The following is a 24,853-nucleotide window of genomic DNA, read 5'->3' as shown; positions in this document are numbered from 1 at the left end:
TTCCTCCTTGTGACATGGTATTCAGGAGTGGGGTACAAATACTCCAGCTCTTCTCGAAGCCTTCCAGGTGTCGATGGTTAAGTGTCTTTATCACCGAGATAGAATATAAATGAAAGGGTTTGCTCATTCGGCTAGTGATATGGTCTGAACCCATTTGGCTCATCGTCTTTCTTTCCTAGGGCAGCGAATAGACCTCACCGAGGATGTCTGAAAACCTCGACAAGTCCCACAGAAACAAAGCAGGAGAGTCGAAGCCGAGTGACTCTGAGCAAGGCCTGGGAGGTGCTCTGGAACATTCTGATGAAGCCTTGCAGAAAGAAGTAAAGTCGGACGCACCTAGTCCCCAGAGAGTGGGGAGACCTCACTGTAAGCAGAGGGCTTGGACTGGAAGCTCTGTGTGCTGTTTGTGCCTGTGGCTCCGAACTAAGCTCTCCTAGTGTGACAAGACCACCAATAATTAGCAGCCTAGCTCCTTGTGGGTTTGCAATCGCATGAGAAGTTCAAGTTTTATAATAGTAGCAGAATGTTCCTGTCTCTCTCCAGCCTCAGTGGCATTCCGTTTTCTCTTTCGTAGTCTGAGAAACGGGGATAGAGGGAAACTACAGCTTCGATTAAAGGAATGCAAAGTCTGAGGCTCCTCCAAGCCAGGACTGTGCTTACAGGGTTGAAGGAGAGAAAACTAGTGCTTGGCCACACCCTAAGTTCATTCCCCAGGGCTTGGTCGCCACAGGCAGAGGGGGATGCAGTTTGCCCCAGCAGGGAGTCAGCCTCCTAGATGAAAGGAGTAGCCAATAGTTGCCCGGCTCAGGTCTTTTCTTAAGAACCCGTAAACCTTTTGAAGCGAATCCAGAAATGCAGATCTTAAGAAGGAGTGTCATAGTCTAAGAATGTTGGTGCTGATGTTATCGAGGTGTAAACCAAGTTGTTCTGCAGACTGGGAGGAAGGACACAGATTTGGGGATTTTGAGGTATGTTTCCAAAATAATTAAAGCCATTCCTGAATAATTTATCAGTCAACAGAGTGTTCTTATACCTACAAGTGGGCCTGTTTTCTTAGTTTATGGTCACATAGTCTGATGAAAGTAGCCCACATTGGTGTGCGTGCATGAGTTCCTGTCAGTAGGAAGGTAGGAAGGTGGTTCTGTGTTCATCTTGAGGCACTCTGTCTCCTAGGGCAGTGGTGAACATCAGCCAAGTTCCTGTAAGGCATTACAGATAGTGCTTAGACGCACGACTAAGTGCTCAGTAAGGTCTGAGGTTGTCCCTCTACCAGTGTGATGTCATCTGCTGCAGTTCTAACGGGGGCTGAGTGCTGTAGTGTCGATGCTGTGTCCTGAGTCTGAAATGCTCTCCATAGCCCCTGTGTTAAAAGCTGGGGTCCAGCTGTGACACTGTGAGGAGAAACTTTAGAGGGAGGGCCTCTGGGAACTGCCCTGCGAGGGACTTTTGGGGCCCAACCACTTCTTCATCCTCCTTTGGCTGCCATCATGTGCAGGATGGATCTCCTAGATCGGGGCTGGAACTACCAAACTGTATGTCAACCCCCAACCCAGATGTTTGAGATCCAGACTCACATAGCCCAGGCTGGACTCAGATTCTCTCTGTAGCTAAGGATAACCTTGATCCTCCTGTCTCCATTTCCAAAGTGCTGGTTACAGACTTGTACTACCGTGCTTGGCTCTCAGCTTTTATGTGTGATGTATGTATGTACGTTCGTACGTATGTATGTATGAATGCACTGCGTACATATGTATGTGTGTATGAATGCCCTACGTATGTGTGTGTATGTATGTGAGTTAAGGTCTCACTCTGCAGATGAGGCTTCCCTGAAACTCACTTTGGAGTTGGCCTCAGACTCATGTGGCCTAATGACCTCAGCCTCTGAGTGCTGGGATTGCAGGTGTAAGCTACCACACTCAACAGCTCTCTCTTAAGGGATTGGTTTATCCAGTACTCCCTACAGCAGCAAAAAACTGACTAATGAGACATAGACTGCACACGTGGTTTCTAATAAAGAAGGGGTTTTGGTTTATCTTTTCAGTTATTCTGTGAAGGACAGACTTGCTTCTTAGCATTCTGTCAATGATGGCATGGCTCTAAATTAATGTGAGGTTAGTATTAGGCTACATTATTTGAAAATACAAGTGGTTATGTCTAAGGCAAGAGTATTTAGGGAGCCAGAAGCTGTTAAAAGAAAAAAAAAAAAAAAGACCCAGGTTGGGTCATTCACAGCTGTTAGGGAATCCAATTTTGTTTTTTTACCCTTCTTTGGGTACCAGTGCTCACATTCATATAGATACATACAGTTCTTTTAAAAATCATTTTTAATTAGTTTTTTTTAAAAATATTTTTTTATTGTTTATTGGTTTGAAGGTATCAGATCCCCTGCAACTGGATCTTCAGACAGTTGTGAGCTGCCATGTGGGTGCTGGGAATTGAACCCTGGTCCTCTGGAAGAGCAGTCAGTACTCTTAACCACTGAGCCATCTCTCCAGCCCCTAAAAATCATTTTTAAAATCTATGTTTGTGTGAGGCAGTGGTGCCACATGCCTCTAATCCCAGGACTCGGGAGTCAAAGGCAGGCAGATCTCTCAGTTCAAGGCCAGACTGGTCTACAGAATGTGTTCCAGGACAGCCAGGAGTATACAGAGAAACCCTGTCTTGTTGTAAGGAGCTGCGGGCCTGCTTTTTGTCCCGCCCGGCTCCTGACTGCCTACTAGCTTTACCCGAAATAACAACACACAAATTGTATTCATTTAAATACTGCTTGGGCCATTATATCTAGCCTCTTCTCGGCTAACTCTCGCACCTGGACTAGCCCATTTCTAATAATCTGTGTAGCCCACGAGGTGGCTTACGGGGGGGCGGGGGGGGGGGATTCAGCATGTCTGACCTGGCTAAGAATTTTGTGAGGAAGGATTCTCAATAGTTCCACAACTTCCCCATGTGCAATTTAATAAAGATTTGTTTCTTAACCAAACAGGATATGGCCAGCTCTTAGAGTTGCTTCATTTTTCAGGAGGCAATGGGGAGCAAAAGGAAAGAATATAGTTAGAAGAAAATTTATTTTTCTCTAACCTAAGAATTTTTCATCTGTTAAACCCTGGGCAGACCAGCAGCATTGTTTATCATTATCTTATCCCCATCTCAAGAGACTAAGAAGTCTCTAGCTCAGAGCTCCCAACTGACAGCATCAGCTTGAGATCCTGTGCAAGTAAAATTCTTCTGTCCTGCCAGACACTAAAGCCAGCAGCCAGCCTCCCTCACTTCCTCTAGTTTAAATCTGGAGAACCATGGCCTCTGGCTCCCTAGGAGTAAACTTACCCCTTATTCCTTGGTTTAGAACACTAGGGGAGAATCTTCTAAGAACTTTGGATGTGGAAGATAAATCTCAGGCTGTATTGAGAGAACTGAGAGCGGTTCCGAGGCTTTGCAGTCCTCACAGGAACAAAAGCTACAGGACTTGCGTGAGAGAGCCGTGAGGGAGGGGAAAATCCTGGAGACTTCTTCAGGTTTTGATTTAACAGGTCTGTATACTATAGAATTCTAATATCCCCTACCTCTGACCTCTTTGTTGGCAAGCATTAGAGATCTTATAGTCTGTCTATTCTGTACTAGGTTTTGATATTGAGACATTATCATATGGAAGTCAGACTGGTTTGAACTTGTTACATAGCTGAGACTGGCCTTGAACTCCTGATTCTCCTGCCTCTACTTCTTAAGTTCTGGAATTGCAGGACATGCACCACCAAGTCCTGGTTAACTTTTTCTTTTTAAAAATTTTACTAGTGTGTGTGTGTGTGTATAGTGTCTGTGTGTAGGTTAGAAGGCAGCTGTGGGTCCCAGGGATTTCACTCAGGCTGTCAGGCTTGTGATCCAGGACATTGCTTGCTGAATCATCTCATGAATCCCAGGGTATGGATTTTAAGCTTGTTTAAGACTTAATGCAAGTTTAATTTTGAAAATATCAGTGTTAATGCCAAAGTAAGTTATTTATGGAAGCAAAAAGAAATCTTTTTAAAATTTGTGTTTACATGTGAGTGTTGGCCACACATGCCACAATACACGTGTGGAGGTCAGGGGGACCACATGCAGGATTCAGTTCTGTCTGTCTACCATGTGGGTTTCAGGGATGGGACTCAAATCAACAGATTTGACAGCTGTAGCACAAATAATAAAAACCCAGAGACAGAAATTGGGGCTCAACCTGAAAACCAGAAAAACAAAGCAGCGAACTCACTAGAGAAGTCTTTCCTCTACCAAGGCTGGGCGACCACAAACTAAGCAGACAAGCCTCTCTCCTCCCATTTTATGTTCACTCTAGTATAGGGATTAAAGATGTGTGACTTCCTTGGACTGGGATTAAAAGTGTGAGCCATCACCACATGGATTGGTTTCTGTGTTGAACTTGTATAGCCTAGGGTGGCGTTGAACTCGAAGAGATCCACCTGTCTTCCAAACCCTGGGATTAAAGGTGTGTGCCACCATCGCCTGACCTCTAGTGGCTTTAGCTTTGCTTCTGGTCTTCAGGCAAGATTTATCAAAATACAAATAATATGCCACTATAGGTAGCAGACCCCTTTACTCATTGAATCATCCCACTGACACCTGAAAAGATTGTAAATCTGTATATTTTTCTTTTTGAAAGAAAGGAATTAGCAGAGGCAGAACATAAACCTTTAGCTTACTGAGACAGTGAAAACCTGCAATTTAAGTTTTCATCCCAATTTATTGTGCTATTTTCTATTGAGCAGTCTTAGTGGGAATATGTTTTGTGATTATATTAGTACTCGTTACTTTTAGCATTCTACGTAAAAAGAAAAAGCTAAACCTATTGTTTGAAATGTTGGGGTCCAGGGATTGTTGTAGGAGAAGCCCAGCCCAATTCTGTCGCAGGCCTTAGCTTAACAAACTTCTTAAACTGGGTTTCTGTTACAGCTAGTCCTCCTCGGCTTGTCACTGTAGAGGAGCTTCTAGAAACAGCGAAAGGAGTCACCAACATGGCTCTGGCCCATGAAATTGTGGTAAATGGAGACTTCCGGATTAACACTGTTGAATTAGCAGAAGGCAGGTACGTGTGTGGACTTGTTTACCAGAGCATTTCCAGTCCTGGGAATGGCTTCCCATTCAGTGCCAGTGTGATCAAGACATTCTTCCTTTTGTACATCAGTGCTAAAAATATTCCTAGGTTAGGAACATGTGAACATGTTTCATAGCCATGGATGCTTCAGGATACAAGGAAAGGGTCTGGAATCTGTGGAAGCTTTTGTGCCTGCTTTTCCCCCGTGAGGGCTCAGCCATTCCTTTGTTTGCAGCACGTGTCTCATCCATTTCCTTGTGACTGTCACTGCATTGCAGCTCTAACTGGCATCCCTTGCCGGATTGACTGTGTGAAGATAAGGAAGCCAGGGGAGGTGGCACATGCCTGTAATCCCAGCTCTAGGAAGTGGAGGCAGGAGGGTCAGTTACAGGTCATCCTCAACTATGTAGCAATTCAGAAGCCAGCCAGGGCTATAGGAGTCCCTATCTCAAAAATCAAAAACCAAACAAGATAATAATAGTAATAATAAAAAGGCTGGAGAGAAGGCTCAGAGGTTAAGTGTACGAACTGCTCCCTGTGGGCACCTCTATTCACATGTATGTATCGCAGGAACGTGCCAACGTCAGAGAAAATAAAATCAGCAACTCTAAAATTTCCAGTTTTTAAGAAATTTAAAATTTTTAAATTTTGCCGGGCAGTGGTGGCGCACGCCTTTAATTCCAGCACTTGGGAGGCAGAGGCAGGCGGATTTCTGTGAGTTCGAGACCAGCCTGGTCTACAAGAGCTAGTTCCAGGACAGGCTCCAAAACCACAGAGAAACCCTGTCTCAAAAAAGCAAAAAAAAAAAGCAAAAAAAAAAAATTTAAATTTTATGTGGTTTTTCCTGCATGTATATGTGTGCACCACGTGCATGCCTGGTACCCACTCTTCTGGGTCAGAAGAGTGTTGGATCCTGGAACTGGAGTTATGTATAGATGGTTATGAGCCATCATGTGGGGGTGGGGGCTGAGAAGTAAATCCGCATCCTCTGCCTGCAAGAACACAAATGCTCTTTGCTGCTGAGCCATCTCTCCAGCCTATGATCGTCTCCCCTTATGGCACCGTTACACGCTATTCACTGGATTCATGTTGCCCACTCTTAAGAGGGAAAGTAGCTAAAGTGTCGTCAGCTTATGTCTGGGACACCTTTCCTTGGTTCCTATGGTTTTGAAGATTTGTTACCCTACAGCCATAGAATTTATGACTTTGAAAATGATTTAGATTCATATATATACATATATATAATATTGCATTTGTCTTTTTATTTTTCCTTGTCTTCAGCTTGGAGAAGAGAGTAAAGGAGATTGTACATAAAGCTTTCTGGGATTGCCTGAGTGTCCAGCTAAGTGAAGACCCCCCAACATATGACCATGCCATCAAACTTGTAGGAGAGATCAAAGAGGTGAGGCAAAGAGTGACTTGTGCCTAGGGAGTATTCATCCAGCCTGTGTTACTATTCCAGAAGACTCCAAAGAGATTGAGGTCACAAAGTCATTTGAAGGAATTTGGATTGAGTACTTTTGACTTAGCACCGCTGCCCCTTTAAAAAAATTTTCAGCCAAACTGTGATAACCCAAAGACACTACTTTTGTACAAAGAAAATGTTCATATTGCTTAGAGACAACAAAACTTACATTATGAAATATAGCGTATTTATAAATTTTACTAGATATGGACACATTCAGTTTATGTTGACCAAAAAGTAATTGCGCCTTGGGATAGGATCGAGAGGGCTGTACGTGGAAGGGCTTTTTCTGCAGTGGCTTTACCATTCACACTGAAGACCTGTTATCTGGAAAAATGGGAGTCAGTAGTTGGCCCACAGGCTTCCTTAGCAATCATATTTTTCTTTGCTTATCACTAGTCATTCTTATCCACACTTGGCAATACATACCCATGATCCCAGCACTTGGTTAGCTTAGGCAGATGGTCTCCAGCTTGTAGCCAGGTTGTACCGCACTCACAGCAAGACCTTCCTTAAAGAGCAAACACAAACCAACCAACTAACTTCTAGTTTTTTCTTGTATCCAGGCAATTGCTAGAATATAAACAAGGCTTAAATAGCTATTCTAAATGATTCATCCTTTTGTGCATAAGCTGATGCCTAAGAGACGCTGTCTGAGCTTAGCTGTGCTCTCTTGTAGACTCTGCTGTCTTTCCTGCTGCCTGGTCACACTAGACTAAGAAACCAGATAACCGAGGTCTTGGATCTGGAACTGATAAAACAGGAAGCAGAGAATGGGGCCCTAAACATTTCCAAGCTGGCAGAATTCATTATTGGCATGATGGGGACATTGTGTGCACCTGCTCGAGATGAGGAAGTGAAGAAACTAAAGGACATTAAGGAAATAGTGCCTCTTTTCAGGTATGGAAATGTCCATCACAGCACACCTTGTTGAAAACCTATTTGCAGATTTACACTTCAAGTCTAGGGACTTGATCATTTCAAAAATGTTTGTAAAACAAACATCTAAAACCCAGAAATGTAGAAATCCTGCCACTCCCAGCCACTGCTTTTCTAGTACTAAGGGACTAACGTCGGGAGATCTGTTTGGTTGGTTGTTTTGTTTGAGACAGGGTTTCTCTGTAGCTTTGGAGCCTGTCCTGGAACTAGCTCTTATAGAGCAGCCTGGCCTCGAACTCACAGAGATCCACCTGCCTCTGCATCCTGAGTGCTGGGATTAAAGGCATGCACCACCACCACTAAAAATCCAAAATCTTTCAAAAACTCAGTCTGTCAACTGTGCACTCTTGTAAAAGTCAGAGTTAAGTTAAATGCTTTCACTTCAAGAGGGAAGAACCAGACACAGTCACCAACAGATGGAAGTAAATCTTTCAGTGCCCAGTGTCTGGACTCACTCCTGATGTCTTGGGCTCCCACAGAGAGCCTGGGACCTTCCCAGGCTCTGCCCCCTGCTGCATTCACAGCTTGTCTTCTAGGCTCAGGCTGGCTGCACTCCACCGTGGTACTGCTGTTCTTGGCGGTTGCCCCATGGTATAGGCATCTCCAAAACACTGGGTTCTGCTCAGCTGGGCTGCCCTTGCCATCAGTAGCCTTTCCTGGGCTCTCTTCAAGGTGCAAAGCCTCAACTTCTCCGCATGACTCCTTCACTCCTGGGGCTTCCACTGCAATTCTGACTCCACCTTCACCTGTGGTTTCTGGCCTCTCACAGAGCCAAGCTCCACCTCCTCTCCCTAACTCCTTCCTGCCTTCAAAACCAGAACCACCTGGGTGACTCTTACACTACCAAGTTCAGCTGCCAGTGAAGGGACCACCTTGGCCACTCTGGACCTCAGCGTCTGCGTACTGACTGAGGAAACACTTCCCAGAGGACTTCACCTCAGTGATGCTGGTCTCTTCTCAATCACCACTAATTGTCCGGCATCAGTTGTCCTAGCGGAGCAAAGGTTTCCCATCAGTGGTTCTGGTCTCTTATGAGTCACCGCTGATTCTTCTGCCCCAGCTAACCAGAACCACAGATTGTCAACTCAAAGTAGCCACCAGCCCTGATAGAGTCTTTAAGTGGCTCTCAGACTTCCCTCTGGAGCGTCCAAGCCAGGCCTCCAGCATCTGCACTGCTCTCAACATTCTCATTCCAAGCGCCTATAGGAAAGGTCACTAGGCTTTGAGCACTCAAGGACTTTTCTATCCCACAGTTCCAAAGTTCTCCACAATTCCCCAAAAACAACATGGCCAGGCCTGTTACAGCAGTACCCCTTGATCCTGGCAACACTTTGTCTTAGGGCTATTATTGCTGTGATGTAACACCATGACCAAAAGCAGCTTGGGGAGGAAAGGGTTTATTTCACTCACCATCCCATCAAAAACAGTGAAGACAGAAATTCAAGCAGGGCAGGAACCTGGAGGCCACGGAGGAATGTTGCTTGCTGCTTGCTTCCCCTGGCTTGTTTAGCCTGCTTTCATATAGACCCAGGACTATCATCCCAGGGGTGGCCCCACCCACAACAGGCAGAGCCCTCCCACATCAATCACCAATTAAGAAAATGCCCTACAGGCTTCCCTAAAGCCTCTTCTTGGTAGAATATTCTTTTACACTGTGTGAAGATGTATCACTGTGTGAAGATGTATCACTGTATGAAGATGTATCACTGTGTGAAGATGTATTACTGTGATTGGTTTGCTAAAGAGCCAATAGCTAGGCAGGAGGTAGAGGCAGGACTTCTGGACAGAGAGCTCTGGGAAGAAGAAACAGGATGAGCAAAATGGAGATGAGGTAGCAAGCACGTAGCAGAACATAGATTTAAAAATACAGGCTAATTTAAGTCATAAGAGCTAATTAGAAACGGTATAAGCTAAGGCTGAGCTTTCATAATTAATAGTAAGTCTCTGTGTCATTTTTTATGAGCTGGCAGCTCAAAGAGAAATTTGTCCACACATCTTAATGAAGGCATTTTTTCAACTGAGGCTCCCTCTTCTCTGATAACTCTAGCTGGTGTCAAATTGCCATAAAATTAGTCAGTACAGGTCCCCTGGAAGAACAGGAAGTGCTCTTAACCCCTGAACCATCTCCCAGTCCCCCAAATTCATTTTCTTTCTTTCTTTCTTTCTTTCTATCTATCTATCTATCTATTTATTATGTATACAGTGTTCTGTCTGTCTGTATGCTTGCTGGCCAGAAGAAGGCACCAAATCTCATTACAGATGGCTGTGAGCCACCATGTGGTTGCTGGGAATTGAACTCAGGACCTCTAGAAGAGCAGTCAGTGCTCTTAACCTCTGAGCCATCTCTCCAGCCCCCCAAATTCATTTTCTTAATTTTTGTTTTGTTTTGTTTTTTCAAGACAGTGGTTTCTCTGTGGAACAGTCCTGACTGTCCTGGAACTCACTTTGTAAACCAGGCTGGCCTCCAACTCACAGAGATCCGCCTGCCTCTGCCTCTCAAGTGCTGGGATTAAACCATCACATGGCTCTTTTGCGGCCCTTTCTGGGATGAAACATACATCTCTTTTCCTTTAAACTGTGCTTATGTCACTACTGCCTGCTTCTAAATCTTCTTTTTTTTTTTCAGGGCAATCTTTTCTGTGTTGGACCTAATGAAAGTAGACATGGCCAACTTTGCTATCACTAGCATTAGGCCGCACCTCATGCAGCAGTCTGTCGAGTATGAGAGGAAGAAGTTTCAGGAAGTCTTGGAGAAGCAGCCAAGTAAGTGGAATGCTGGTGGCGCCTTCCATTGTTGGCTTTGTGCCGCACTTTAGCTGCTGTGGCTTCTCAGGACTGAGCTGGACAGTGGCATCCATATGCCTTTGAAAGTTCCTGACTTCATAAGCCTCTCAGTAATCCAAATCAGACCAATCAAACTGAATTAGAAAAAACCCAGGTTGAATCGATAGAAATGCTTTCCAGTCCCCAGAGAGGAGGCAGAAAAGGAAGACTGGAAACCATGTTTGTTCTCTGGAGGGGGCAGTTTAAATACCCCGCGGGAGTGGTTTGAGCACCTCTGGGGAGGGGTCATCGTTTGGCAGGCTTTCTCAGGGGTGTTTGACTTGGGATGGAGCATCCACCCGAACATTCCAGAGTCTTGGGACGTAAGGATGCCAGGGGTTGGGGTGACGCTTTTATGCAAACTGCCTTTAATCCCAGCACTTGGGAGGCAGAGGCACACAGATCTGAGTTCAACGTCAGCCTTATGTACAGAGTGAGTTTCAGGACAGCCAGGGCTACACAGAGAAACTCTGTCTTGAAAAAAAAGGGGGGAAAAAGCAAAAAACAAACTAAAATTTAAAAAAATTAATAATTAAAAAAATAAAATAAAATGAGGGTGGTGTAACTTGAAGGAAAAGCATGGAAAGCTGTTAAAGCCTCGAAAACAGCTGCTTTGCTGCTTTTCTAGCGCCGGGTTTAAAGGCCACACCACCACACCTGGCTTTGTTTCTGTTTTGTTTTGTCCTGCTCTACAGCCCAGGCTGGCCTGGTGCTCTCTGTGAAGTCCAGGACAACTGCAGGAGAACACCTGACTGAGGAGTCTAGACTGGCTGTGTTCTCAGGTGCAGCGTGCTTGAATGTCACGTAGCCCAACTTTGCTGATGAGGAGATGGAAATGGCTGTCTCTGAATAGATCTTCTTGTGTGACCAGGTTTCTTAATTCAGTGGCCCCAAAAGTTAGTTCCTGCAGCCTCGGGTGGATGCTTGGGGCCAGGGGTGGAAAGAGAGACTAGAAGTGGTGGAAGGAGATTGACTGATACACCATTCCGTCTCTCTGGAGGCATCTGGGGACACAGTCCATAGGCTGGAGCATGCTGGAGTCATGCCCCAGGAGCTCAGCTGCAGTGAATTGCTGAACAGGAGCCTGCGTAGACCTCTCCCTGGTCATCAGAGTCTAGTACTTGTCCACCGAGGTTTCCAAAGTCTGGAGCCACAGAGAAAGGCTGTCTCTAGAAGGCTAAAGGCAGCGTGAGGCTCCATGGCTCAGTAGTCAGGACCAAAGGAAGTACTTTGTTCAGGACATCTTGTACCTGGGAAGAACTGACAGCCTCTGTAGCCCCAGCCGCCTGTGTGCTCTGAAGGAGGCCTCCACCAGGGTGCAGCTCTCCCAAGAGGCACTTTTTACTCCGAACTGTGTTCTTATGGGGGACCTGCTGTGTTACTCGGCTAAAGAAAGCCCCGGAAGCCGGGTGGTGGTGGCACACACCTTTAATCCCAGCACTCGGGAGGCAGAGGCAGGAGGATCTCTGAGAGTTCGAGGCCAGCCTGGTCTACAAGAGCTAGTTCCGGGACAGGCACCAAAGCTACAGAGAAACCCTGTCTCGAAAAATAAAAAAAAAAAAAAATAAAAAAAAAGAAAGAAAGAAAGAAAGAAAGAAAGAAAGAAAGCCCCAGAGACCACTGAGGGCCCCACTGGCAGTGCTCCCCATGTGGTGAGTTACACAGCAGACACCACCAGGCTGTGAGCAATCCTGACTGATACAGCCGTCAGTGCAAGTGTACACAGGGGCTCCAGCTGGTGTCTTGTCCTGTTTGTCTGGGGACCATCCCTCAGAGCTGCAGTCATCTGATGCAGTGGTCAGAACCAGAGAAGACAGGAAGGAGGAAGGGGCAGACCTGGCTCTTGAGCTCCACCAGCCTGTGAAGCCGGTGTCGTGCTTGTTGTGTTGTGGTTTCTCAGTATAACAGGCTGGCCTCATAGTCACAGAGATCTGCCTGCCTGCCTGCCTCAGCCTCCTGAGTGCTGGGGTTAAAGGCGTGCGCCACCCCCTTATATTCAGAGAGACTTGTCTGAGGTCGTGAAGCTAGCGCTGAGCAATGCTGTGATCTGGATTGAGTTCTGTGGGTTCCAAAGTTCATTCTCCATCCTGAATTTCACTGTGGGGCTGCTCTTCCTTAAGGTAATTCCAAGAAGTGCCCTTGCAAGTGTCAGAGTGATGAACACAGCCCTGTTTTCCACAGACTCCCTGGACTTTGTCACCCAGTGGCTGGAGGAGGCCTCAAATGACCTTCTGACTCAGAAGTACAAACATGCCCTGCCTGCTGGGGGAGGGGCTGCTGGTTCAGGGGATGCTCCGGTGCTGACCCCTGTTTCTGTCCAGAATTATGCCTACCTGAAGCTGCTGAAATGGGACCACTTCCGGAGACCTTTCCCCGAGGTAGGTGCTGCTGGCACTTAACCGTTCAGACTTTGTCTCACATAGCGCAGCTTTTCTGAAAGAATCATGGTATTCTGATATAAGCCACAGACCAAAACGTCTTCTTTTCATTTGGAATTGTAATAACGTCTTTATGAATGTTTCCGTGTACAATGGGTTTCATTGTGACGTTCTCATATGTATTACTGCACTTTGCTCACATTCATCTCTATTACCATCTCTCTCTCTCTCCTGCTCGCCCCCTTTCTTTACCTGTAATCCCCCTGCTGTGTGTATTTGTATCTGTGTACATTCTGCACACGAGAAAACTTGCAATATGGTCTCTTCCCCTTCCCCCTTTATTCTCTCTTGTTCCCCTCACTACCCCCACTTCTCTCTTTATGGCAGGGTCTCTCTCTGTGTACCCTTAGCTGTCTTGGAACTTGCTCTGTAAACCAGCCTGGCCTCGAACTCTCAGAAATCTGCCTGTCTCTGCCTCCTAGTGCTGAGATCGAAGATTACGTACCATGCCCAGCTTTCTCTCTCCTTTTAAGTTCCTCCTTCCTTCAACACACACACACACACACACACACACACACACACACACACACCTCAGTGTAGATCATGCCTATGAGAGAGAAGAGTGGTTACTTCTGAGTCTCTCTCTTCACACACACAGAGATTCTTACTATGTAGCACTGGGTGGCCTGGAATTCACTGCAGTCCAATGGCTTTGGACTCACAGAGATTCCCCTGCTGATGCTTCCTGAATGCTGAGATTACAGGTGTGCGTCACATGCCAGGCTGATTTGATTCTTCTTTATGGCTGAATGAAATGTCCTTGTGTATATGAAACACATTTTCATCCCCTCCGCTGCTGATGGACATCTAGGCTGGCTTCATATTTGGTTGTTGTGAGTGATGCTACAATGACCGTGGATCTAATTCCCCCCTTAGTTTATGGAGCTCAGTGGCTTCTGGTGTATTTCAGGCTCAGGCAGTGCTACCTTCGCAGGCATCGGCAATCAGCATACTTTTCTCCTCCTTCCAGTTCTGCTTTGGTCTCTGTACTTGTCTGCTCTGATAGTTCCTATAAATGCAGTGTTCAGCTTCGGCCTTTTGTGTCTGGCTTCTCTGGCAAACATAATGGAGACACTTGATGGCATGGACCAGTACTTAATCATTTTATTTTTCATTGTATCAAGAATTACTTGTTCTTACATTTGTTTGTGCTGTTGTGGGAGGTGTGTGGGGTGTGTGGTCAAAGAACAGCTTTCAGAAATTGTTCTCTTCTTCCACCATTGCCTTGTGGGCTCAAACTTGGTGCCTTTACCTGCTGAGCCATCCTGAAGGCCCCATTGTGCTTTTATACCACGTTTACCATTTCTTTCTTTCTCTGATAGCCCTAGAGCAAACTCTATAGACCAGGCTGGCCTTGAACTCACAGAGGTCTGTCTGCCTCTGCTGGGTGGGATTAAAGGTGTGCGCCACTACACCTAGCTCACCATTTTTTCTTTTTTTTTTTTTTTTTTGCCATTTCTGAGTATACAGTTGAGTGGCAATTAAAAGCACACACCATTGTGCAAACATTCTCATTGCAGAATGTTTCCATCCCCACAGACGATGAGACTACCCATCAGTCAATGTGTGGGTTTGAATGAAAATGACCTCCATAGGTTCATATGTTTTATGAACTGTTTGGAAAGGATTAGAAGGTATAGCTTTGTTTGAGGTGGTATGTCACAGGGAAGTGAGCTTTGAGGTTGCTTTTTTTTATTTTAAGATTTATTATTTCATAATTATGTGTGCCTGTGTCTGTGTGGGTTTATGCATGTGAGTGCAATACCCACAGAGGTAAGAAGAGAGCATTCCATCCCCTGGAGCTAGAGTTATAGGCGGTTGTGAGCCACCATGTGGGTGATGGGAATCAAACCCAAGTCAAAAGCGGCCAATTCTCTTAACCACTGAGTGCTGTTAGACCTTTTCATCAAGACCGTCGACTCCCCAATAATGACATGCAGATTTATTAATTATGAAAGTTCAGCCAATAACTTAGACTTGTTTTAGCTAGCTCACATAACTTAGATTAACCCATTTCTTTTAATTTACTTTCTGCCTTGTGACTTTATTACCTCATCACTGTATTTTCCACCCTGCTTGTTCTGTATCTCCTGGAGTCTCTCTCCTTCTTTCATGCATCCTCTGTGCCTGGAAATCTCACCAAGCTATTGACTGGTCAGCTTTTTATTAACCAATCAGAGTGACATCTTCACAGTATGCAAAAAGACTATTCTACAACATTTCCCCTTTTTTGTCTAAACAAAAAAAGAAAGATTTTTAACTATAGTAATATATTTTTAAATATAGTAAAGTTATATACAGTAACAACAATTATCAAGTAAGAATTACATCCACAGTGTCCAGTCCATTTGCGTTTTGCAGACTTGGAGAAAGCACTATATCTATCTATCATCTATCCTATGTTAGTCTAAAGTTTTAAACCTAAACCTTTTTTGTCATAACTTGTATTACCATTCTAAAAATATCTTTTTAGATCATAAAACATCTTTCTATATAAAGAAAGAACTTAAACTTTGATTTTTTTACCTTTATAAATTTCTGTTATGTAAGATTGTTTGTTTTGAATTTAGTAACAAAGAAAACTGTAATTATATAACTATCTTGTCTCTAATTCCAGAGAAGTAAGAAGGATAAAATATTACTTGAGTAAACAGGAAGTGCAGAGCAAACAACTTCTAAAATTATAGAAATGACAGAGACATCTGATTGCCTGGACAGTCACCCAAGGTTCCTCTGTAATGTTGGGGCATCCATCTTTGGCCTATGGGCCTATACTATCTGACAAACTTCTCTGTGAAGCAGGAAGGACTATAGTGTCTTGTCTTGACAAACTTTAGCAGTTGCTTTCTTTTGTTTCTTGCTCATCCAATTGGGAGAGAATACTGTCAGAAGTCAAGGCAAGGATAGTATTTTGTGCAGTGACTAACTTTTGCCACAAAGAAAGCAAACTCCGTATGGAGATTCTTCAGTGCCCATCATCTCCGAAGTAGATTGGTGCTACCAGGAGCAGACATGTCTCACTGTCGTGAAAAGCCTTATATTATTAAAACATATTAAATATCTTAAATGCCATATCCTGTAGATCTCTGAAGTGTTTGAAGACCACCTATCTAGCTAAAATATATGTGTTTGACCTTAAAAACATATCTAACATGACAACAAGTTTGATTGTTATTGGTGACTAACTATAACCTGCATTTTTTATTATCTTAAATAATTTGTAGTAATAACTTTCAATGTCTGGGAATTTACATTACATTGTTAAATGAGCTCCTTAGGTATAATACCTTACACAACAGTAGAAATATAGCTGGGTGGTGGTAGCCTTTAATCCCAGCACTCAGGAAGCAGAGGCAGGTGGATCTTTGTGAGTTCGAGGCCAGCCCAGTCTCTAGGAGCTATACCAGGACAGGCTCCAAAGCGACAGAGAAATTCTGTCTTGAAAAACAAACAAACAAACCAAAAAAAAAAAAGGGTAGAAATGTTTGTTTAGTATTTTCTAACAAAAATGACCTTAAATGTCATTAAATCTTAAATTTAAGATACCAAAATATCTTAAACAAGAGTAGAAACATAAATACAAAACATATAACAAAAATAACCTTAGATTTGTATTAATATACAAAATTTCATACTACAGTAAAATATTTAAGACTAGTAGTTGCTTTTTTAGTTTCAAAGTAGATTCAGTAATCCACCCTTTTATCCTGTCAGTTCTGCATTCCCCCTTTTTCTTTTCAGAATGAAATCCCTGAATCTAATCTCTTTTCTTCAGTTTTTTTTTCTGATCATGACCAATAACAACTTGTATCAACCCCCTTAAAATGATGAACATCCATAACCAACAGAATGGCCAAAAACCCCAACCCATCTCTTGGGAATGTGGGCATCATGGTTTTTAGACTGCTGCCTACTGTCTAGGGGTTCTGGAATCTTTAGGGGACCCTATTGGCCGATATCTGTGCAAATCTGAATATAATCTACACTGTTACCCTCCTTTTTAAAATGTCTTAGAGCCGCTTTATATACAGCCTTAGTGTTTTTAAAGGCTAGCTGTTTATTAACTGTCCTGCTTCTGTGTCTCCAATTAACCTATTAGATGTCTGTGTTAGTCTGGAGACAAAGTTTTGAAATAATTTAATTGGTCCTTGTCTTATATTAGACAATTTCTCAGCCTGGTTGTTAGAAGATGGAAGCCTATTTTAGGCTTTTTTGGCAGTTGTATTAATTTGGACATATGTTGCCATATTAAAGTCTGTTGATTTGCCCCTGTATGAGGTCCCTCACCTGCAAGCATTTCATATGAAATAGAAACTTGTTGAGCCCTGTTTCTCTCAGCTGTGGCCTGACATTGTTTTGCAAATTTGGTTTTTTACAATAGATAGGGTTTTTCTGACAGGCAAGCTTTGGCTATCTGCATTTAATCCCATGGGGGCAGAGCTTTTATTGCTCTATTTTTATTTTTTTGTTGTTGTTGTTTTTTTTTTAATTTTTTTTTTTTTGAGACAGGGTTTCTCTGTAGCTTTTTGGTTCCTGTCCTGGAACTAGATCTTCTAGACCAGGCTGGCCTCGAACTCACAGAGATCCGCCTGCCTCTGCCTCCCGAGTGCTGGGATTAAAGGCATGCGCCACCACTGCCCGGCTTGCTCTATTTTTAAAATAGCATCTGCGTGAATGGAGCCATTGGATCGCACTGAGCACAAGCAGTTTTTAATTTTTTGAGTAACTTAAATGATATGGGAGTATGTATTCTAAGCAGATTTTTTTTGAGCTTCTCTTTGCTCTATTACAGGAAATAATTGAAATCCTTGCATTTCTCACCCTCTATTAGCAGCCTCTCTGATACAAGCTTGTAAAGGAGAGTTCTTTTCTAATGTTGGGCATCTGCCTCACCTTTGGAGCTCTTTGTTCCATAGGCGGATCTAAACCAGCTATGATAGTAGGAAGAGAATTACTCTTCTGGTAAGAGTCGTGAATCTGCAGAGTTTTTAGTCTCCACGACTGAGGTTACCACCTCTTTTAAGCCTTTTAGCTCCTTTTGGATTTTATCATCATGTCCCTGTCCCTCAGCATTGCCGGTTATTAACAAGAGAGGTGAAGACTCCTCTTTATAGTTCTCTCAGTCATTAGGCTCTGACTGATTGTAACCACTCAGTTTCATAAATTCATCTAGCAACTCCCCCAGTGGCGTGGAGGGTATTGTCTCCCTTCTAACTGGCTCAGAGGGAAGTATCTCCTGCTGTTTTGGATTTAAGTCCAACCTTTTCTGTATTAGCATCCAGAAACAAAGCATATCTGCAGAGACGCTGTCTGGTCCATAACTATAATAACGTTGTTGAATCTTTATCCCGACTTCTTTCCAGGTCGCAGCATCTAAAGTCCTGTGCTCGGAAAACTGAGGGCATAGCTGCTCTGTAAATTTAAATAATTTTTGTATCTGATGCTGCTGTACTCAGGCTCCCTTGTCCTTTAATATATCTCCAGTCAGTTGTATAACCATTTGATTCTTCTTCCTTGTCCCATAGTTATATTTATTATGTACAAATTTTTACTTCAGACTTATTTCCTGCTTCTCTCTCTTTTAAAATTTTACTACTTATTTTTTAATATTTATTTATTTATTTATTTATTATGTATGCAATATTCTGTGTGTATGCCTGCAGGCCAGAAGAGGGCACCAGACCCCATTACAGATGGTTGTGAGCCACCATGTGGTTGCTGGGAATTGAACTCAGGACCTTTGGAAGAGCAGGCAATGCTCTTAACCTCTGAGCCATCTCTCCAGCCCCCTAGTACTTATTTTTGAACACTCATTAGTCACCGATCCACCTGTAGTGTAATTTTCTTGCGGTTTCCTCACATTCTCTGGTTTCCTCATGCTCTCCTCCATACGTCTGGTCACTCTTCCATGGTTTTCAGTGGTCACCTATCAGCCCCATGTTGGGCACCATTATGTCAGGGACTAGCCCAGACATAAATTATCTCTCATACCAGAGCGGAGGAAATAAATGAAGACACAATTTACACAACAGTATCGGGAGGGAGTTTTAGTGATCATTTAAATTTTGAAATCACCTGTGTTTATTTTCCAAGCAGCTTTTATATCAAGGCAAACTGAGGGGGCAGGTAACACAAACGTTATTGGCATTGTTTCCTAGGTAGCAGGGGATGACTGAGGTCACGTCTGTACCTACTTTGTCGTGTCTATGCCTATTGTCAGGTAGACTGAAAATATCTCTTTCCCAGGAAGCCTCCTAATTTACAATAGAAGGAGCATGTCAGTATCGCTCTGTGTGCACACACTGCGTTTCCTTCTCAGACAAGCGCTGTGACTGTTTCCACTCTGGCTGTTGTGCACTCTGCTTCTTTCGGCACTGCATCCTGTGCACACTGTGGCTTCGGCTCTCTGGGCCGGACCCAGGGCCTTTCTGAGTACTTGTAGCTGCAGTAGTCCTGCCAGGGGGTGAGTGAGGAGGGAGTCTCCGTTTTTCTGGCATAACTAATCTGGTGTGTGGCTTCCTCAGTCTTCTTTGAAGCCCCTGTTCCTATTTCTAGCTTTAGCTCCTGCAGCTTCTATAAATCTTTCCTTTCAGAAGCTGTAAACTTTCATCTTGCCTCTGGTTGCCCTGCGGTACATGAGAGGCCCTCAAGGTGCTGCTGACTAGTTGGAAAGCATGGCTCTGGGAGCAGCAGGAAAGCTTCTGGTGGTTTTCCCTGGGACTGCTTCTGTTCTTGGCATTTAGTCATGGAGAGCTTTTGCATCCTTAAGTCAGGTCCTGCCAAAGTCAAGTGGTATCACGGTCACAGTCACGTTAGCAGTGAGACAGAAAGAGGCCACTGGAAAGTCTGTTATAGCAAAGCTGTTCATGACGGAGGCCTTGCGGTCTTCAGAGATAATTTATCTTCTAAGAAGTTTGGACTCTGACTCCATTTTGTTTTGTTTTTGTTTTCAATGCTGCAGCCTAGGCTAGCCCCAAACTCTAGTTGGTCCTCCTGACTCAGCCTTCCCAATGACAGGGTTACAAGCATATCCCACTCCATCTGGTTTGACCCTAAATTGCTAATATCTTGTATTTAGCTTCTTACAGCAAAGCAGGTTTCTAAAGCTTGCTTGATTAGCCTGTAAAACTCAGATATAAGGCTGGTGTGGGTGCTGCACATTTTTAATCCCAGGCTTTGGAGGCTGAGGCAGGTGGATCTCTCTGCGTCCAGGGCCAGCCTGGTCTACAAAGTAAGCTCCAGGACAGCCAGAGCTACATGGTGAGACCCTGTCTCCATACCCCCCTAATCCTCCAAAAGAAAAGAAAACAATCAAAAACCTCTTAATTGAATCAATCAACATCCACTTAGCCTTCCTGCTGCTCTTCTCTCAGCCCTCACCGGCTCCAGTAGCTGGGATCCGAGCTCTTTAACTGTGGTGTCTCTGGCAGGAAAAGACTATTCTTTAATGCGAGAGGCAGTCCACCTTCAGGGGCGGTGTGTGGCCCTCAGCTCTGCTCACTGTCATTTTTTATTGTTTTCTTTATCTCCCTAACTGAGGTGCTTGTTGTTATTGTTCGTTTGTGGTCCTGAGACAGGGTCTCTCTTCGCATCCCAGGCTGGCCTTCAACTCAGCAATTCTCCTGACTGAGCCTTCTGAGTGTGTTTGTGGGGGCGGAGGGTGGAGTTCAGAGGCGGAGCCACCATGCCCAGCTTGCCCAGTGAGAATCTCCTTTGTGCTGTGTGTACTAAGGCTCTGCTTCAAGGAACTCCTCCCTTTTATCGGCACAGGGGACTTCCTGGTTTGTGGGGACAAAGATAGGGTCACAGGATTTGGATGTTTCCCTTTCAATTCTGGGACCATCGGTCCGGACACGTGGGACGGTATTGGCCACTCTAGCTCCATCTCACCCTTCCCTTCCTACCACTGTACCTTCTACTGAAATTGTGGCTCTCAGCCACGCCCCTGCCTGTCGGGTTTCTTCTTTCAAGGAATTGTACAAAGAGAACCCCATTTTTGCATAGCCTCAGAGAGTAAAGGAAGCTTACCTGAGGCCACACTGCTGTGAAGGAGTAGTCAGGATTTGTCTCCAGGCCTGCCTGAGCTGATGCTTAGAGCTCTGCCATCCCCGAAAGGAATGCTGGGTGAAAGGGCACCACGGAGCAGGCGGAGGTGTGGCGCCACTGCCGTCTGCTGGCCAGCCTGAGTCTCTGCTCAGCAGTGACGTGTGTGTTCATTGCAGACCCTTTTGATGGACCAGTCTCGTTTCCAAGAGCTCCAACTGCAGCTGGAGCAGCTGGCCGTCCTGGGAGCGGTGCTGCTCGTCACATTCAGTACCGCTGCACCTGGAATCTCTGGCCACGCTGACTTTGCTGAGAAACTCAAGATGACGGTGAAGATTCTGCTAATGGACATGCATCTGCCGTAAGTGGCTGGGACCCTACAGTGGATGGAATTGTAGTGCACCATGGGATTTCCCAGTGCAAGGCCTTGAGGAGCTTAGAAAAGGTTTTGCCTACCTGCAGTTCAGTCGTGGCTGTCATGGCCCAAGTTTCAGGGAGCGGTAGATTTAACAAGACTCTTAGGGATTGTGGTGCTAGATGTCTGTGCTCAGGACCCACAGTGAGCAATTCAGTTTCCGAATCCTGTGCATTCTCACACACGGAATTGAGTAGCTGTCTCTCAAGGTGGAGCTTACCCTGTGTTAACCTCTTTCTTTCTAACCTAGTCTTGTTTACCAAACAGTAAACAAAACACCCCACCGACTTCCACCCACTGAATTGCTTTCACTACCAACGCCTTACAAAACCAGTGTAACCTATGCCTCGGCCCCAGGACAGCCAGTTGGTCCAGTGTGGCTCTTGGGAGAGAAAGATCACAGAAGAAACAAACTTTACCCTCCAGGGCACACCCATAGCCTGATCTCCCTGCCCTTTGCACACACCTCCTAGGAGTCTTGTGCCCGCCATGAGAATGTGTCATTTGATCATGTCTCAAACTTCACATTGTAAAATCTCTAGGAGGTGCTCCCTGAACATAGCTAGACGTGACTCCCATGTTCACAGCACAGTTGTAGCTTTGAATACTTCCAGAAAGCCCTGGGTTTGAGAAGGCCTCATGCAGAGACTCTAAGAGGGACCCCAGCCCTGACCTCCTTGGCTCTCTGAGTCAGGGTTCTACTGCTGTGAAGAGACACGACTCTTACAAAGAAAAACATTTAGTTGGGGCTGGCTTACAGTTTAGAGGTTCTGTCCCCTGTCATCATGGGAGGTGTGGGGTAGCATGGTAGCATGTAAGCAGACGTGGTGCTGGAGAAAGAGCCAGGAGTTCTACATCTAGATCCACAGGCAGCAGGAAGAGAGGAGCTACTGGTTTTGTTTTTGTTCTTTGTTGTATTTTTTTTTTATTTTGGTTTTTCGAGGCAGGGTTTCTCTGTAGCTTTGGAGCCTGTCCTGGGACTAGCTCTTGTAACCCAGGCTGGCCTCGAACTCACAGAGATCCTCCTGCCTCTGCCTCCCGAGTGCTGGGATTGAAGTTATGAGCCACACTGGCTCATCCTTACAAAAGGAAGGATTGTACTACTGAGTTTGTACAGTGTGTAGGTGTGGTCAGTGCCACGTGGGCCATATTCAGATGTCGTGACAGGTGGTTGACTCAGCCAAGGACACTGCTGATCTGAGGCCTAAGCTGATGCTGCCCCAGGTTCAGCCTTTGCTGTCCCCTCCATTTCCTGCCAGAGCAGATTCCTTGGCTGCTCGGGCTGTATGGAGCAGCAGCAGCAACGAGTCCTGGGCCTGCCCCCTACTTCCAGAAGTCCAGAGACTGCTGTTCTGCAACCGCAGACAGCTGAGAGCCCGCAGCTGGGAAGAGAACACCCCCAGGGGCAGCAGCAGGAGCCCGTCCTGTCTCACAGCTCCTCCAAGGAGACAAGGATGTTTGTTTTTCTCTTCTGGATTGTTTCTTCTAAAAATGTCTAATGTCAGCTGGTCATGGTGGCAAATACTGTGATCCTGGCACCTAAAAGGTAAAACAAGAGGACCAGGAATTCATGGCTAGCCTTGGCTACCTGTGAGCCTGTCTCAAAAACCAAACCAAAGCAGGTGCAGAGGGTTGGAGATAGACAGTTGGCAAAGTGCTTACCATCTATGAGGTTTGGGGCTTGATCTCCACGTGGGAAAAGGAAACCAAGATGCAAAGGAGGACTCAATGAAAGGGTTTATCACTACTCTTGTCCCATAGCTACCAAATTTCTGGTTCCTGTGTGTTCCTCTGAGGTGTTGGAAGATATAGTCGGTCCCAAGCTTACTTTGTCACATTGGCATGAGCAAGACCCTATGCTCTGAGGCCTGGGGATGTAGCTCTGTTGGTGAGTGCACGTCTAACATGTATGTGTGTAACATGCGCATAGCCCTCATCCCCAGTGCTATAAAACCTGGTGTGGTAGCTCACAGCTGTAATCCCGGCATTTGGGGAGTAGAGGCAGGAACATCCAAAGTTCAAGGTTATCCTCGGCTATATAGTAAGTTGTAGACGAACTGAGCTACATGAGACCCTGTCAACAGACAGACAAAACCCACCGTGGTATGATTAGCCAGGGATGCACAGTCTAGGAGGTGAAGGCGCAGGGAAGAAAACCACGAGTCCCCACAAAACTCGGTGCTGTCCCTCTTGCCAGGACGGGGCAAGTGACTAGCACTTTGTATCATGGGGCTTTGTTTTCCTGGCTCCCTTTCCCTTCTCTGTTCTAGTTCCTTCCATCTGGAGGATGCTCTGACGTCCATTGGGGAGAAAGTGTGTCTGGAGGTGAGAAGCTGCCTCTCCCTATGTGGATCCTCCCCATTCTCCACCAATAAGGAGACTGTGCTCAAGGGCCAGGTTCAGGCCCTGGCCAGTCCTGACGACCCCATTCGCAGGATCGTGGGTACGTTTGGGGGACAGTCACTCGGAGGGTGTCTTAGTTCCTTTCTATTGATGTGATGAATACCATGACCAAAAGCCTCTTGGGGAAGAAGAGGATTTAGTTCATCTTAGAGTTGTCAGGTCCCACTCCATCACTGAGGGAAGACAGGACAGAAACTCGGGGCAGGGACTTAGAGGCAGGACCTAAAGCAAGAGCCATGGAGGAATGCTGTTTACTGGCTTGTGCTATATGGCTTGCTCAGCCTGCTTTCTTATACAGCCAAAGACTACTTCTCAGGGAGGCACAGACCACAGTTTGCTGGGGTATCCCATGTTAATCATTAACCGAGAAATGGCCAGGGTTGATGGTGCACCTTTAATCCTAGCACTGGGGAGCAGAGGCATGTGGTCTCTGAGTTTGTGGTTAGCTTCATACAGAGAGCCCCAGGACAGCCAGGACTGCACTGAGAAACCCCGTCTTGAAGAGAGAAAGAGAGACAGAGACAGAGGCACACACAGAGAGAAACAAATGCTCCACAGACCTGCCTGCAGGAAATCTGATGGAGGCATTTTCTCAGTTGAGGTTCCTCTTCCAAGAAGATCTTAGCTTGTGTTGACCCCCCCAAATGGGGGAGGGTGGATGGGGAGAAGGGAGGAAAAAAGGGGAGTGAGGGGAAATGTATAGCTCAATTAAAAACAAAAATTTAAAAAAGATAACAATAATAAAAACATCAGAAGAGGGGCTGGAAGACAGGCCCTCAGAAGAAAACTGAGAGGACTAGATACTTGGTGCAGGCCTTTAACCCAGCACTCGGGAGTTCAAGGCCAGCCTGCTCTACACAGTAAGTTGTAGGCCGACCCCATAATGAGACTCTGCCTCAAAACAGCCAACAAGGGCCAGGTGGTGGTAGCGCACGCCGTTCATTCCAGCACTCAGGAGGCAGAAGCAGGCGGATCTCTGTGAGTTCGAGACAAGCCTGGTCTACAGAGCAAGTTCCAGGACAGCTAGGATCCCTGTCTCAAAAACAAACAAACAAACAAAAAAATAAAAAAAAAACAACCAAATAACAGCTATAGCAACAAACTCAGTGAGGGTTTGATGGATTGTGCTATTGAGTGCTGCTGGCTTAGGAGAGGGTCAGTTCATCACCAGTGTGGTAGGCTACCCAGAAGGACAGGCAAGGACCAGCTGCTGGTTTAGGAGAGGGTCAGTTCATCACCAGTGTGAT

At 45.3% G+C, this 24,853-nt stretch overlaps 1 protein-coding gene across 5 annotated transcripts in view; it reads left to right on the top strand.

The window, feature by feature from the left end:
• Tcp11l1 (t-complex 11 like 1) overlaps nt 1-24,853 on the top strand; it is a 36,320-nt gene that overhangs the window by 6,777 nt on the left and 4,690 nt on the right. For 2 of the 5 annotated variants that reach the window (XM_041678859.1, XM_041678860.1), the window contains exons 2-9: nt 185-366; nt 4,939-5,071; nt 6,362-6,482; nt 7,225-7,445; nt 10,111-10,247; nt 12,489-12,685; nt 20,968-21,149; nt 23,474-23,646. In XM_041678859.1, the coding sequence (XP_041534793.1) occupies nt 204-366; nt 4,939-5,071; nt 6,362-6,482; nt 7,225-7,445; nt 10,111-10,247; nt 12,489-12,685; nt 20,968-21,149; nt 23,474-23,646 (1,327 nt within the window). In that variant the 5' untranslated portion in view covers nt 185-203. Of the gene's footprint in view, nt 1-179; nt 367-4,938; nt 5,072-6,361; nt 6,483-7,224; nt 7,446-10,110; nt 10,248-12,488; nt 12,686-20,967; nt 21,150-23,473; nt 23,647-24,853 lie in introns of those variants that run through there. The other 3 variants (XM_041678858.1, XM_041678861.1, XM_041678862.1) reach the window with 3 other exon arrangements.

The sequence above is a fragment of the Microtus oregoni genome, unplaced genomic scaffold (assembly GCF_018167655.1).
Source record: "Microtus oregoni isolate MIOR12 unplaced genomic scaffold, Mior012 000031F_ref0000149, whole genome shotgun sequence".
In the NCBI taxonomy this organism is placed as follows: domain Eukaryota; kingdom Metazoa; phylum Chordata; class Mammalia; order Rodentia; family Cricetidae; genus Microtus; species Microtus oregoni.
The sequence above is the reverse complement of the archived record's forward strand: the minus strand, read 5'-3'. Positions and strand labels throughout refer to the sequence as shown.